The sequence below is a fragment of the Cebus imitator genome, unplaced genomic scaffold (genome assembly GCF_001604975.1).
Source record: "Cebus imitator isolate Cc_AM_T3 unplaced genomic scaffold, Cebus_imitator-1.0 Scaffold84, whole genome shotgun sequence".
NCBI lineage: Eukaryota > Metazoa > Chordata > Mammalia > Primates > Cebidae > Cebus > Cebus imitator.
Window position 1 is genome coordinate 4,521,405 of NW_016107399.1, and position 13,381 is coordinate 4,534,785.

Genomic DNA, 13,381 nt, shown 5'->3' on the forward strand with positions numbered 1-13,381 from the left:
TGCCTCAGCCTCCTGAGTAGCTGGGTTTACAGGCATCCCCCACCACACCAGGCTAATGCCTTGAGTGACTGAAAAAAACAAAAAACAAACAAAAAAAAACCCACAAAAAACTCTTGGCCGGGCTACGTGGCTCATGCCTGTAATCACAGCACTTTGGGAGGCCGAGGCAGGTGGATCACCTGAGGTCACGAGTTCGAGACCAGCCTGACCAACACGGAGAAACTCCGTCTCTGCTAAAAATACAAAATTAGCCGGGCGTGGTGGCACATGCCTGTAATCCCAACTACTCGGAGGCTGAGGCCAGAGAATCGCTTAAACCCGGAAGGCGGAGGTTGCGGTGAGCTGAGATCGCACCACGGCACTCCAGCCTGGGCAACAAGAGCGAAACTCCGTCTCAAAAAAAACCCCCAAAAAACCAAAAACTTTTCCAGTGTAAGCACGACCGCAATATGGATGAACCACAGCCTTTGTTCCCGTCTGCACGAGGTTTCTTCACCGTCTTTGTTACTCCAGAGCCTTGCACGTGGTGGATGCTCAGCGTTTGTTGCCTGGAACGACAGGCAACAGGGCGAGGAAGCGCGGCCCGTTCGGGTTTGGAACACAGCGCCGGACGCCGAATTAGTGTTTGGCAGCGCCTGGTGGACTTCAATCCCAGTCTCTCCGGCCTGACCCGCCTCCCGGGACCAAAACACGCCTGCGAAGGCCGGCGCGGGGGAGGCGGGCGTGGGCGCGGGGCATGCCGGGCGCCCCCAGGTGGGCAGGTGCCTGGGCGGGGCGCGTCGCGGTTGGCGTCCTGGCGGCTGCCGAGCACCCGGAAGAGCCAGCAACTTAGCGAGCGCAACAGGCTGCCGCGGAGGGGCCGGAGCCGGCGGGGACTGGGCCGCAATGGACAAGCTGAAGAAGGTGCTGAGCGGGCAGGACACGGAGGACCGGAGCGGCCTGTCCGAGGTGAGTGAGCCCGGGAACTCGCCCTGCGTTCCCTGCCCGGGCCTGGGAAGCCTGCTGGGACTTCCAGGAATTTCTGGACGGCAGCTCTGCCCCTTCTCCTCTTCTCCAGCACGGCTCCGCGAGGAGCCCCGGCGCTGCACTGGTTGTTCGGCCGCGGCGTCCTTTTCTGCCCCGCGCCCCTTCCTTCTGCCCCGCGCCCCTTCTGCCCATCCTCCCCGACAGAGGGCCGGGCAGGAGGAAATCCCCGGACTGACCTGTGAGTGGGAGGGCGGGTGTCCCGGCAGTCGGTCCCAGCCCTACCAGCCGGGGAATGCGCTTTAGGGCCGGGCAGGGCTGGAGGAAGGAGCCCTTGCTGGGTGGATCGCGGCGATGGACCAGGGCTGGGGTGTTGGGGTGGCGGTCCCCACCTCGCGACGAGGTTGTTAACCGCGACCCGAGCTCCGCCTTTGTTTTCTGCCCGGTTTAGTTGTAGAGTGTGACACTCCCACCCGGCCCTGTGCACGTCTTGTGATTGTAAAACTGCCTCCACCCTATGAGGGCAGGGATCACGTCTTGTGTCTCTGTGTCCACACTGCCCACACCTAGACTCTAGACACCCAGCGCCTCAGGAGACTGCCTGCGTGTTGATTTGTTTTATTAGAAAATATATATATATATTTTTTGGAGACGGAGTCTCACTGTCGCCCAGGCTGGAGTTCAGCTGCGCGATCTCGGCTCACTGCAGCCTCCACCTCCCAGATTCAAGCGATTCTCCCACCTCAGTCTCCCAAGTAGCTGGGATTACAGCCACCTGCCACCAAGCCCGGCTAATTTTTGTATTTTTACTAGAGATGAGGGGTTCACCTTGTTGGCCAGCTGGTCTCGAACTCCTGACTTCAAGTGATTCGGCCCGCCTTGGCCTCCCAAAGTGCTGGGATCACAGGTGTGAGCCATCGCGCCCGGCCTATTAGAAAAGTTTTGATAGTGCTGAAACCTGGCCGCTAATGTCCTATGTTGTAGAACCACACAGAATGTTGCATTTCTATTTTGGATGCTTTTGTCTTTTGTTTTCCTTTTCAGATGACAAAATAACGTTTCTCTTCACTTTTTGGAGTATTCTTTAGCCTCCGTTCAACACCCTCCCTGAAATGCGGGTATTGAACAAGATGATAATGGCCTCTTTCAACTGGAAACTGGAGTTTTCCCTCTCACTTTAATCAGTGTTTCTTCTGGGTTTCTCAGCAAGCTGCTTTCATCCTCGTTTGTGGTAGCTGATTTTATTGTTTTGTTTTGTGTGATACTGGTAATTATACTTTCTGCATCACATCTCAGAATGTAAAACTTGCCCTCTGAATTAGCTGGAGGTAGTAATGCTATGCGATCAAATGTTGGAGGCACTGAAGTTTAACTTTTTGACATTTCAGAAGAAGTTGGTGGTTTCTTTTTAATTTGTCTTTATTAATTGGTCAAGGCCCAGGATTAATTTCACAGGTTCTTTTTCCTTGATTTCTAGCCTCTATTATGAATCTCAAGTGGAACCTCAGACTGGGCCTAAGAAAGATCTGACTTGTAGGTTGCTGACCCTTGCTATTTAAAGCTTTATTTCCATTGACTGTCAACAAGCCTTGATGAACAGTTGGTGCTTAAGAGGAGGTACTTTCTCTCCCTGCAGACTCTTGGGAGGTGGGGTGTTGACAGTGGGATGATGCGGATATTATTGTCTCAAAAATCATCATGAAGTAGTGGGCCCACGGCTAGTGAAGTTTGCAAACATAAATGCGGAGCTTGTTTTTAACCTAAAATGGTGAATGCCTGTGTTGGATGTTATGAGAAGGGCTTTAATGTGTTATGCCCAGGCACCTGTTGGATCTGTTTTAAAAAGAATAGGTGCTTCATTCTTGTTTTAAAATACTTTGGTCAGCTTCCTCTTTCTGAGTGAAATTTCTGTTTATAATACCATTGTATGGTACTTCCAGAGTCTTGAATTCCTGGGAAATGTTTTGTTGCTGACCGACTTCATCTTTCGGGCTTTTTTGGCTTAGTTTTTACTGATTAGGTCAGAACCTCCCTTAAAATATTGGTACTGATTTATTTGATTGTCTCACATTTTTCATGGTTTGGGGGCTGGCAAAACTGGTGGATTCTGTGAGGAAATTGCTGTTTTGTATGGTTAGTTGAATTATTTATTACTCTTAAAAATCTCTTTAAGAGGTCACTAGAAGAGAGTGCTTTTAAAAATTTTTATTCCTTTAATGCAAACCATAAAGGTATGACTAGTTCTATTTCTTCTACCTCTCCTAGGTAGTTATAAAATTTTCATGGCAGCATCTGATTATAGCCTCATGATGAATTTTCTGATTGATACCTCGTCTTCGTAAATACACCTTAAGTCTTTAGTTTCACTGGACTTTTTTTTCTGAGAGTATAGGTTTTATGTTTTTTATAAAGGATTCTAGGGACAAGAAAGGTGTGAATAGTATCTGATTTTAAAGTGTGGAAATGAAGCAGTATTCCTTTCTCACCTTCTTCTGGTCACCAGTCCTGTTTTTCTGAACAATTCTTAGTTTTACTTCTTGGCGAGAGCCCCTCTTCTCTCCACATCCCAGAGTGAAAGGGACCTTTGTGAATAACTGCCAGTCAGACTGCTAGTGAGCACATGGCCTGCAAATTCTATCCAGGTACTATTTTAGCTACTCTAATTTCCAAAATACGCTAGCACAGCTTCCAGCAGTCATGCATTTACAGACATTTTATGAGTTTGTTTTCATAATTTGGCAAAAAGAAGTGTTTTGCTTTCACTGAGTCCAATTAGAAGAAGTGGAACAACAGCTTCCTCCTTCCCTGACCAAGTGTGCTTGTAAAAGAGCTTGCAGCTACATGTAATGGAAAAGTCCAGTGGTGAAATGTGCCCCCACCCCTTCCATTTTGGCAAACAGTGACATTTGGATGGACTGAGCTTGAGAGACTTGGATGTGGAGTGTCACTTTCCTTTCTGAAGGTAGAAACCAGAAACACATTTTTGGCTGAACTGCTTCCTGTTGCCGGTGATTTTAATTTTTATGAGGGCTGGAATCTCACTGTTCTGTTGAGGTTATTTAGCAATCTAGATGTCAAAGTCAATTCAAATTTCATTCTTAACCTTATGGCTTATCGTCTTAAAGTAGAAAGGTTGAATCTTTTAAAATATCCTTGTTGATGCCATGCAGTGCTCAGGGAACCATCCAGTCCAGTCCTGCTACCGCTGTTCTTCCTGTGAACAAGCCAGTCCAATCCTACCACCGCTGTTCTTCCTCCGAGCAAGCCAGGCCCATCTAGTACCCCTCGTCTTCCTGTGAATAAGCCAGGCCAGTCCTACCGCCCTTTTCTTCCTGTGGGCAGCTTGTTCTTTTTTCACCTTGGCAGGGTAAGTTCTTTGGTTCTTGCATGAGTTCAGGAAGAGTGGTAGCTTCTCATTTTGTCTGTCCTTGGTGGGAGGCTAAATGGTTTAGTCAGAAGTGGCCTGACTAGATTGTCTGGGGACCGCGTAAAGCCTGCTAATAGAGCATCATCACATGGCTCATTTTGGTGTCCAAGGGGGTTTGGGAAACCAGACTCCTCCAGGAGAGGTTTACCTCAGTGTAGAATGAGGTGGCTGATCTGTCAGGCCGTCACACTGGCCCCTGCTGCCTGTTACCGTCCATAATTTGTGCTTTCTGTGCAGGGTCATTAGCCCAGTTCCATTATATATGAATGTATAACCTGACCTAAATACCTTTCTACTGAGTGGAGATTAAGGTAGTCTTTAGCAATACGTGCCACACCTGGGGGGAGCCTCTAGTCCTTCTTTTCAAGCTTCTGGTTTGACGGGAACTCAGGAGACAGGATTGAAAACAGATCCCTCAGATGGAGATAGGCAAGGCTGACCCAGTCGCCAGTCTAGTGACCCTTGACTCTCTGCTACGACCTCCCTTCCTCCATCAGCCAGGTGGAAACAATGGTATAGACAACTTTGACCACATTGCTAGATGGAGACTATGCTGGCCACACAAGGTGAGCGCTGTCTGAATATACATGGCCTGGCTGCCCTGTGTGGTGTTGGTCTCTCATTGGCAGCTGTGTTTGTTCAACTGTGCCCACTTGCATCAGACTAGCAGGGTTGCCCATGCAGATGGTTGGTCGTCGTTTTTTTTTGTTTTTTTTTTTTTTGAGACGGAGTTACACTCTTGTTGCCCAGACTGGAGTACAATGGCATGATTTTGGCTCACTACAACCTCCACTTCCTGGGTTCAAGCAATTCTCCTACCTCAGCCTCCCAAGTAGCTGGGATTACAGGCATGCATCACCACACCTGGCAAATTTTTTGAATTTTTAGTAGAGATAGGGTTTTACCGTGTTGGTCAGGCTGGTCTCAAACTCCTGACCTCAGGTGATGTGCCCGCCTCGGCCTCCCAAAGTGTTGGGATTGTAGGTGTGAGCCACTGCGCCCTGCTTTTGTCATTTTTGACATGAGAAAATAACTATTGGGAGCTACTCACAGGCTGTCCTGTTTCAGTAGTTTTTTTGGAACTCCTGGCTTCTCCTGAACTTTGCTCCAGGGAGGGATCAATAATGATGTCAAAGAGTCAGGATGAGCAGGAGAGTAATTAATTAACCAGGATTTGTCTCACACTTGGAGGAGCTGGCTAATGCCAGCACCCTGTAAGTACAACATCCGAGCCAAGAGTGAGTAACGAGGGTGAGAGTTGATGTAGCAGAGGATGACCAGTGGACCAGCTGCTTGACTGCCGTCCCTTCATCTTTTCCTTATTTCCTGGGACTCTGTCTGGTGGAGCTCATGCCTTTCTAGTTGTGGTCCTCACCTTGCCTGGGCTGTGGGAAGGCTTTGGGCTACGCTAGGATTGGCCGTCTTGCCTTCTTGTTTGTGAAATGGGTTGTGCTTGAGGCAGGGAGTTTCTACCTCTGAAGATGTTCAGCTGGAGACACAGCTGTCAGCTGCTGGAGAGAAGATTCCTGTCTGCATAATAGCTTTACAACTCTGATAAGGTCTGGATTCGAAGACTTACATTGCCTGAGTGTGTAGGATTCTGTGCTTCTTGCCTTCTCTAATACAACTTAACATTTTCCAGGTTTAATTATGTGCTTGCTTTGTTTTTAGTAAATGTGTGTGTATATGTAACTTTTTTTTTCTTTTACAATTTTAGGTTGTTGAGGCATCTTCATTAAGCTGGGGTACCAGGATAAAAGGCTTCATTGCGTGTTTTGCTATAGGAATTCTCTGCTCACTGCTGGTAAGATTTCTCTCCCTCCCCTGTCTTTTCCTCCCACTCGTCTTTGCTGTATATTCCCCCTTTTGCCCATCTCCTTTCCCCTTTTGCTCTTCACTAAAATGCATGGACGAGAGAAGAGGGGAAGAAGAGAGGTGGGGAAGGAAATGGACTTCTGGGGCTTCCTCTGTGAGCTCTGCTTGTGTGGCTGGGTGGGAGGGGTTGCTTATGTGCAAACATTATTGTGCTTTAAATTCCAGGGTACTTTTCTGCTGTGGGTGCCCAGGAAGGGACTACACCTCTTCGCAGTGTTTTATACCTTTGGTAACATCGCATCAATTGGGAGGTAACTGTTTTTTTAAAATCCAGTCTTAGCCAGTCATTCAATGGGAAAATGGATATTGGTTGTACTTGAGGGAGGTAAAAGAGAATGCTTCAGTAATTGTCAGGGATTTGGAGAGAAACAAGAGTAGTTAGAATATCTCACATTCATCTTGTTATTTCAAAACATTTTATATCTTAGTGTGTCTTTGAAACACCTGGGAGAAAGCAGTAAATAATAGCTGCCATTGTGATTTTACATATACAGGAACTGTGACACAGAGCAGTTGAATGATTTCTTCAGGGTTTACAACACATTCCTCCTGCTTGCTGTATTCTTACTACTGCCAGAGATTAAGCTGATGATTTTCAAAGGGCTCATCACTCCAGTGGCCATAAGGGAAACTGGTTTCTATTTAGTGTCAGACCTTCCCAGACCTGAGTAGCAGCTCATGGGAGCAGGGAATGTAAGCACTTCCTGTAGGTTGTGGATGCACAGACTTTGCAGGTGAAGCTCATTCACACTCATGCTTCAGTTGCACTGGTACCAACAACTGCACCCTCTCCCAGCTGGGAGCACTGGCCTGGCCCCTACCTGAATGACCTGCAGGAACCTGAACTTAGGCATCTGTTTTCCCCTTTTTCCCTTCCCTTGTGTCTCTGTAAATGGCTTCAGAGTCCTGGCGGTCCAAGCCTCCCCTCCGTGATTCCTCACCAGGGTTTGATGTATACCTATCTTACTGGCTTCTTCCTCTTTGTCCTCATGGCTGTTTGTGCTTCCCTGACTGAATTGCATGCTCAATGGGTAAGCACTGGTCACACTCTGTGCTGGGCTCAGAGGATACAAAGACAAGTCCGGTTTGGTCCCTGCCAGGCAGACAGACATATACTTCATGACATAAAAGGATATGGAAAGAGGTGCTCAAAGAGGGGCAGCTGACATGACCTCCGTCAGGAAGGGTTTCCTAGAGAAGGTGATATCTGAGCTGGTCTTAGCTTTGGCCTGGATCACCCCTTATCTGAACAAGATGCCTCTGCTGGGCCTCTCTGTCTCCTCCATTGCCCCTCTCCAGGCCATTTTCGACTGCATTGTGGAGCCATTCATTTATAGCCCTGTTTTCTCTGTACAGATGAAGTCTAAACTCCTCAACACGCATACAGGAAAGCCTCTTTGAGATCTGGCGTCACCGTGGTCCCATTCCCTACCCAGTGTGCTTCCCAGCCAGGCCGAACTTCCTGCATTTCCCAAAATGTTGTCGTGCCCTTGTTAGGTTGTTTTCTCTGCCTGGAATGCTGCCCTAGCTGTACCTCCCCTAGTTTGGTAGATACTTGCTCATTTGTTAAGACCTGGCTCAAAAGCCACCTCTTCTATGAAGCTTTTCCTGATTACCACCTCCTCTCCAGAATTGATGACCCCTTCCTTTGGGCTGTCAGTATCCCATCTGTAATTATGTGCCAGTGCAGGTAGCATTTTATTACACGTACTTGCTAGGTCCATAAGCCACTTGATGAGGGCTGCACATGTATCTTACTTGTCCCCATTTGTACCCAAACTTAGTTTTGTGTTTGGCTGGAAATGGGGGATGTTAATTAAATGATCGAGTGCATGATTCTGGCCACCTGCTTAAAGCTTAATTTATTAGTGCTGACCTTAGAGATGTCTGTTGTTGCCTCTAAAGCTCTTTCCAATACTAACTTTTGGTGGGGGGTGTTGTTTTGGGCAGACAGTGTCAAGTTATAATGTATAGTCTAGACTGAGCATAAACACATGGATGTGTTGCTTAGTCCAAAGAGCTCTTTAGCAAATCCCAATGGACTGGATTCTTCATAGCACTGAGTAGGGAAATAATAAAGGGAGCAAATTGTTATTTTCCGGGTATATTTGGGAGGATGTGGCTTTGCCCGCAGTCTGTTATGGTTTTGTATATATGCTATGTTTAATTTTTAGGACTAGCCTTGACTTGCTTCTTATTCGGTGTAGGTTAAAGAAGTGTTCTCTTACTTGGGACACTTGAGATGAGAGTGAAGCTTTGAATTCAAGTTGCAACTTAATGGCACTTCAAAGACAGGAAGACTTATTGGCTGGGTGTGGTGGCTCATGCCTGTAGTCCTCGCGGTAGGCTGAGGTGGGCGGATCACCTCAGGTCGTGAGTCTGAGACCAGCCACCCAACATGGTAAAACCCCATCTCTACTAAAAATACAAAAATTAGCCAGGCATGGTGGCATGGGCCTGTAATCCTAGCTACTTGGAAGGCTAAGGCAGGAGAATCACTTGAACCTGGGAGGCAGAGGTTGCAGTGAGCTGAGATCATGCCACTGCACTCCAGCCTGGGTGACAGAGCGAAACTCTATCTCAAAAAAAAAAAAAAAGGGAGATTTATTTTTACAAATTTTTATTTTTGTTGCATACTCAGTAGCTAATATCGTCTGCTAGTTGGCTTGTATTAAACACTAGCTATAATGAGCTACCACTGGAGTGACACCTCAGGACTCGGGAAGCATGGCATAAAGTTGGCCCTGGTACTTGATATGTTAGGCATGACAGTCTGCTTCGTGTATGATTACTCTTGCTAGCCGTGTCTCAAGTTCATTCATACAGAAGGCACGCTTGGGATGTCTTTTTCCATCCAAGTACTAACCAGGCTTGACCCTGCTTAGCTTCTGCGATCAGACAAGATCCAGCGCGTTCAGGGTGGTATGACCGTAGACTGCTGGCGATGTCTTTCAGAGCTTTGGAATTCAATAAATGGAGAGTGGAATGCCGGCTCTTTGGTAGCTATGTGATTTTCTCATCTCTAAAATGATTTTAATACATAGCTCACAAAGTTGTTGAGAAGAAATGAGGTAATATATGTAATATCTGACATTTAGCAAACATTCAACAAGTAACAGATGATATCATCATCATTAGAATTATTCTTTGAAGATTATGAAAGAAGATGAAATGCTCTGCATTTTAACATAACCTACCTAAGCCTGTAAGATCTGGTTTTTCTTTAAATTTCCTGAGCCTTGTTTGTTTCCATGGGAAGGTTGTCAGGTGGGCAAGGTAGCATCTCTCAAGGAGAAGGCTTACCTAACCTAGTGGTATGATACAATTCTGTAGTCACACCCTGGGTCTATCATTCCCTGGTGGGGTGGCCTTGGATAAGTAACTCTCTGGGCTTTGGTGTGGTAATTGTTCCTACTTTATAGGTTGGTTATTGATGGATTAAGTGAGAATAATGCACAAAAGGCCCTTCAGCACAGTGCCTGCCACAGAATAAGAGCTTTTCAAATGTTAGCTACTATTGCCACAGAAGTCCTAGGGAGGCGACTCAGTGTGCCTAGTGCAGTTCTGTTCTGAACAGCTCGTGTGTATGTTTGCCTTTCAGTACCATCTTCCTCATGGGACCACTGAAACAGCTGAAGCGAATGTTTGAGCCTACACGTTTGATTGCAACTATCATGGTGCTGGTAAGGTCTGCTTTTTAGCTGGACTTCTCAAATGGGAGTTTTTATTTCTGTTGTATAGGATTTTTTCCTTGTAACCTAAAGACCTCTTCTCTTTTTCCTTTCAGCTTGACTCACTACCTTATTCCTATGTGGCAGAAGGGAACACTCGACTTTACCTAATACCACGATCCCCTCCTCCCCTAGTTTGTGTTTCAGTGGGTGTCAAGGTGCTGCCAGTTCTGAAAAGCACCTCTAGAGGGCATTGCTTGTCAGACTAGCCAGAGTGGTATGGTGGTAGGAAGGGAGCTTCCACACCTTCCTGGTGACTGTCGAAGCCACACACAGGCCAGGGCTTAGAGGGAATAACTCAGAAACACAGGATTCATTCTCTAGGGTGGGTGTCCAGTCTTATAGGATAGGCTCTTTATTCCTCATTATCTGACTAGGGGACTTATTACTGTTTTTCATCCGTCTCCCCAAAGTGGGAGTGGCCTCCTTATAGCCTGTCATCCTTGTGCCCTGCTCTGACAACAGTGTCTTCAGGTTTGTTATATCATCCTGTCCCACTGACCGCAAATGCCTCGCATTTTTGGCCCATTCTCTTGCCTGCGGTTGTCAAAATCATTCCAGACCTGCATTCTCTGGTCCAGAATATAACCACTCCAGAATATAACTCTGCAGTGTAACTATTGCAACATTTGGAACTTGATGAACATATTTTTATTTTTAGTTTCACATATATAATCTCATTTGTTCCAATAGGTAAGTTCTCGAAAGCTGTGACATTTGCTATTTATTTTGTGTTCTTTCACAGTGTTGGGCACAATGCTGGAATGTTTAGGACATATTTGAGTAGTTACTGTTGGAGGATGGAGAGGAAAGGTGTGGCCGACTGCTCTAGCACCAGTGGTCCTTGGCCAACCCCAGATGTCCGAGATCTGGACAAGTCTCCTGTAGAAAGAGCTTTCTAAGAATGGCCTTAGGGAAAGTGTTAGGTGACATGTAAACAAATAACTGGCATGCTCGCTGTGAGATTGATATCTCATGTTAACCTTTGGCCTCGCCTGTGCTTTCTGCTGTAGCATTTGGCAGGAGTTAAAGTAGAGAGATTTGTGTTAAGCTTACTTTGGTGCATTTGAACGAAAAGATGGATAGATGGATGGGTGGGCCTGAAATGTGATTTGTTTGCTGGGCAGAGGTTCTGGGAAAACTTGAAAGTAAAAGAACATCTTTCTCTTTTTAATCTATGTGAATCTTGATTGGCTAGTTTGATTTCATGGAGATTTTTAACTATTCTGCCAAACATGGATGCTGAGGTGGGTTCACTGCTTTGAGATGAAGGATGCATTTGGGATGCTGTGAGAATCACAGACTCTGATTACCGCAGCCTAAGAAGTATTGTACCTTTGTCAAGAATAACAAGTTTTGAGGATTTTTTTTCTGCCATGTTATCATTGTCATTAATTAATGTTTTCTTTCTCCTAGTTGTGTTTTGCACTTACCCTGTGTTCTGCCTTTTGGGTAAGTGCATATTTTAATTTTTCTTAATCCTTTTGGCTTTTGCCTCTTGTCTCACACTCTCCTGTAACCATATCATTATTTTTCAGTGGCATAACAAGGGGCTTGCGCTTATCTTCTGCATTTTGCAGTCTTTGGCATTGACATGGTAAGTAACCTTTTAAACAATCCTCCCCCACATAACCCACTGACTGATGTAGCCGAAGGAGATAAAACTCCCATGTTGCGAGTGCGAGAATGAAGAAGATACAAAAGCTCTTTAATTTGAGGATTCTCAGTGACGAAAGTGAAGTCGGGCTCCAGAGCAAATGCCCATCGCCCCAGCCCACTGCCAATAGATGGCATTAGTGGTCCTGAGTGGCCACAGGAGGCTGCTTGTTTGCCTGCTGTGGCATTCTCGCTGAACTAATGGTTGATTTTTTAAGATGTTACAAATATTATTAAAGCACTTATATCCAGTAAGTGCAAGGACAATAAAAGTATTGTAAGTGATGGTAAAAAGGCTTGTGAGTCACATAAAGGTTAACAAAAAAGGAAAGTGGTAAGAAAAATAATGAGTGTTACATATGTGATAGGATGAGTCATTTAACAGAAGGACAAAGAGTGATTTATTAGCAGGAGATGAGGAACAGTCACTGACGAAGTGGAAAAACTTGTATCTGTGGGCTGAAGGATCAGCATATGTGCTTAGAGGCCTGTTGGCTTTTGGTAATTCAGCTGAAGAGTAGGAAATTGTAACTGTAGAGCCAAGACTAGTAAAAGGGCTGCTGGAGACATTTTGTGAAGCCATTAATGGGGCTTTAGGTTCATGGTCCTTAAGAGCCTGTACAACATCAGAGTGAGGGGGTGGTGACACAGGTGGAATCTGTAGGCTGCAAGACATTCCTGTGGTTTTTTCAAAGACATTCCTGTGGTTGTTTTTTTTTTTTTTTTCTAAGGAGAAAAAAAATTTAAAAGAATATATTTGATATAGATGTATTTTCCTTTTTTTTGAAAAAAAAAAAAAAAAAAAAAAAAAGGTTTGCTATAATGCAAAGAAAAGAGGATTGTAAACATTTTAAAGTTCCCAAGAATTAGTTAACTCCTGTTTGGTGGAAATGAATCTTGAAACTGTAATCTTAACTCCCATCCCTCCCTCTAGCAATTTTGGACTTTTGAATAAATATAGTTTCAAATTGCCTTTTGGAGTCTGTACATGGTAAGTGTAAGATTTGGAGAAGGAAGGTAGTGTGATTTTTTTTTTCTAATGGCTTGCACATTTGATTGGTAGACTGTTTATATTTTGATTTTCTTCTAGGGCAGAAATTGGTACCCATATACACACACCTTGCTTTGCTTATAGACTGATTTTGTAGCCAGTTTCAAAGGTTCAGCATTCATTTGGGCTCAGATGAATGGTGATATTCCCTTTAACACCAACACATTCTGACTGTGTGTGCTTTTCTAAGGGCTGACCAACTTACAGTCTGTCTGACACACAGTCAGTGGTTCTTTAGAGTTATGGAGCCTCTTCCTTGTACTGTTCGCTTCTAAGTGACAGGGCTGACCTAACTGGGATTTACCAAGATACCTTTAGATGTACTGTGTTTTTACCCATTTCTTTGTTTTCTTCTTTCCGGTTCTCTTTTTTCTTCTTTTAAAATTAACAGGAGCAAGCAGAAAATTTATCCCAATTGGGAAGAAGCTAAATTCTGTTTAGAATTTGTAAAATGTTAGGAGTTCAACTGTGCCAAGTGTGGGTGGCTCACACTGTAATTCCCAGCACTTTGGGGGGCTGAGGTGGGAGGATTGCTTGAAGCCAGGAGTTTGAGACTAGCCTGGGCAACATAGCAAGACCTGGTCTCTGCAAAAAAAAAAAAAAATAAAAAAAATAAATAAATAAAAATTAGCCACCCATGGTGGCACATACTTGTAGTCCAGCAACTCTGGAGGCTGA

General features: G+C 45.3%; 1 protein-coding gene across 2 annotated transcripts in view; it reads left to right on the forward strand.

Annotated features, from left to right (window-relative positions):
* Positions 1-749: 749 nt before the first annotated feature.
* The window catches only part of SFT2D2 (SFT2 domain containing 2), a 16,670-nt gene continuing 4,038 nt past the window's right edge, over positions 750-13,381 (forward strand). The window contains exons 1-6 of one of the 2 annotated variants that reach the window (XM_017534088.2): positions 757-948; positions 6,108-6,194; positions 6,431-6,516; positions 9,867-9,948; positions 11,413-11,448; positions 11,535-11,593. In XM_017534088.2, the coding sequence (XP_017389577.1) occupies positions 886-948; positions 6,108-6,194; positions 6,431-6,516; positions 9,867-9,948; positions 11,413-11,448; positions 11,535-11,593 (413 nt within the window). In that variant the 5' untranslated portion in view covers positions 757-885. The other variant, XM_017534089.2, reaches the window with a different exon arrangement.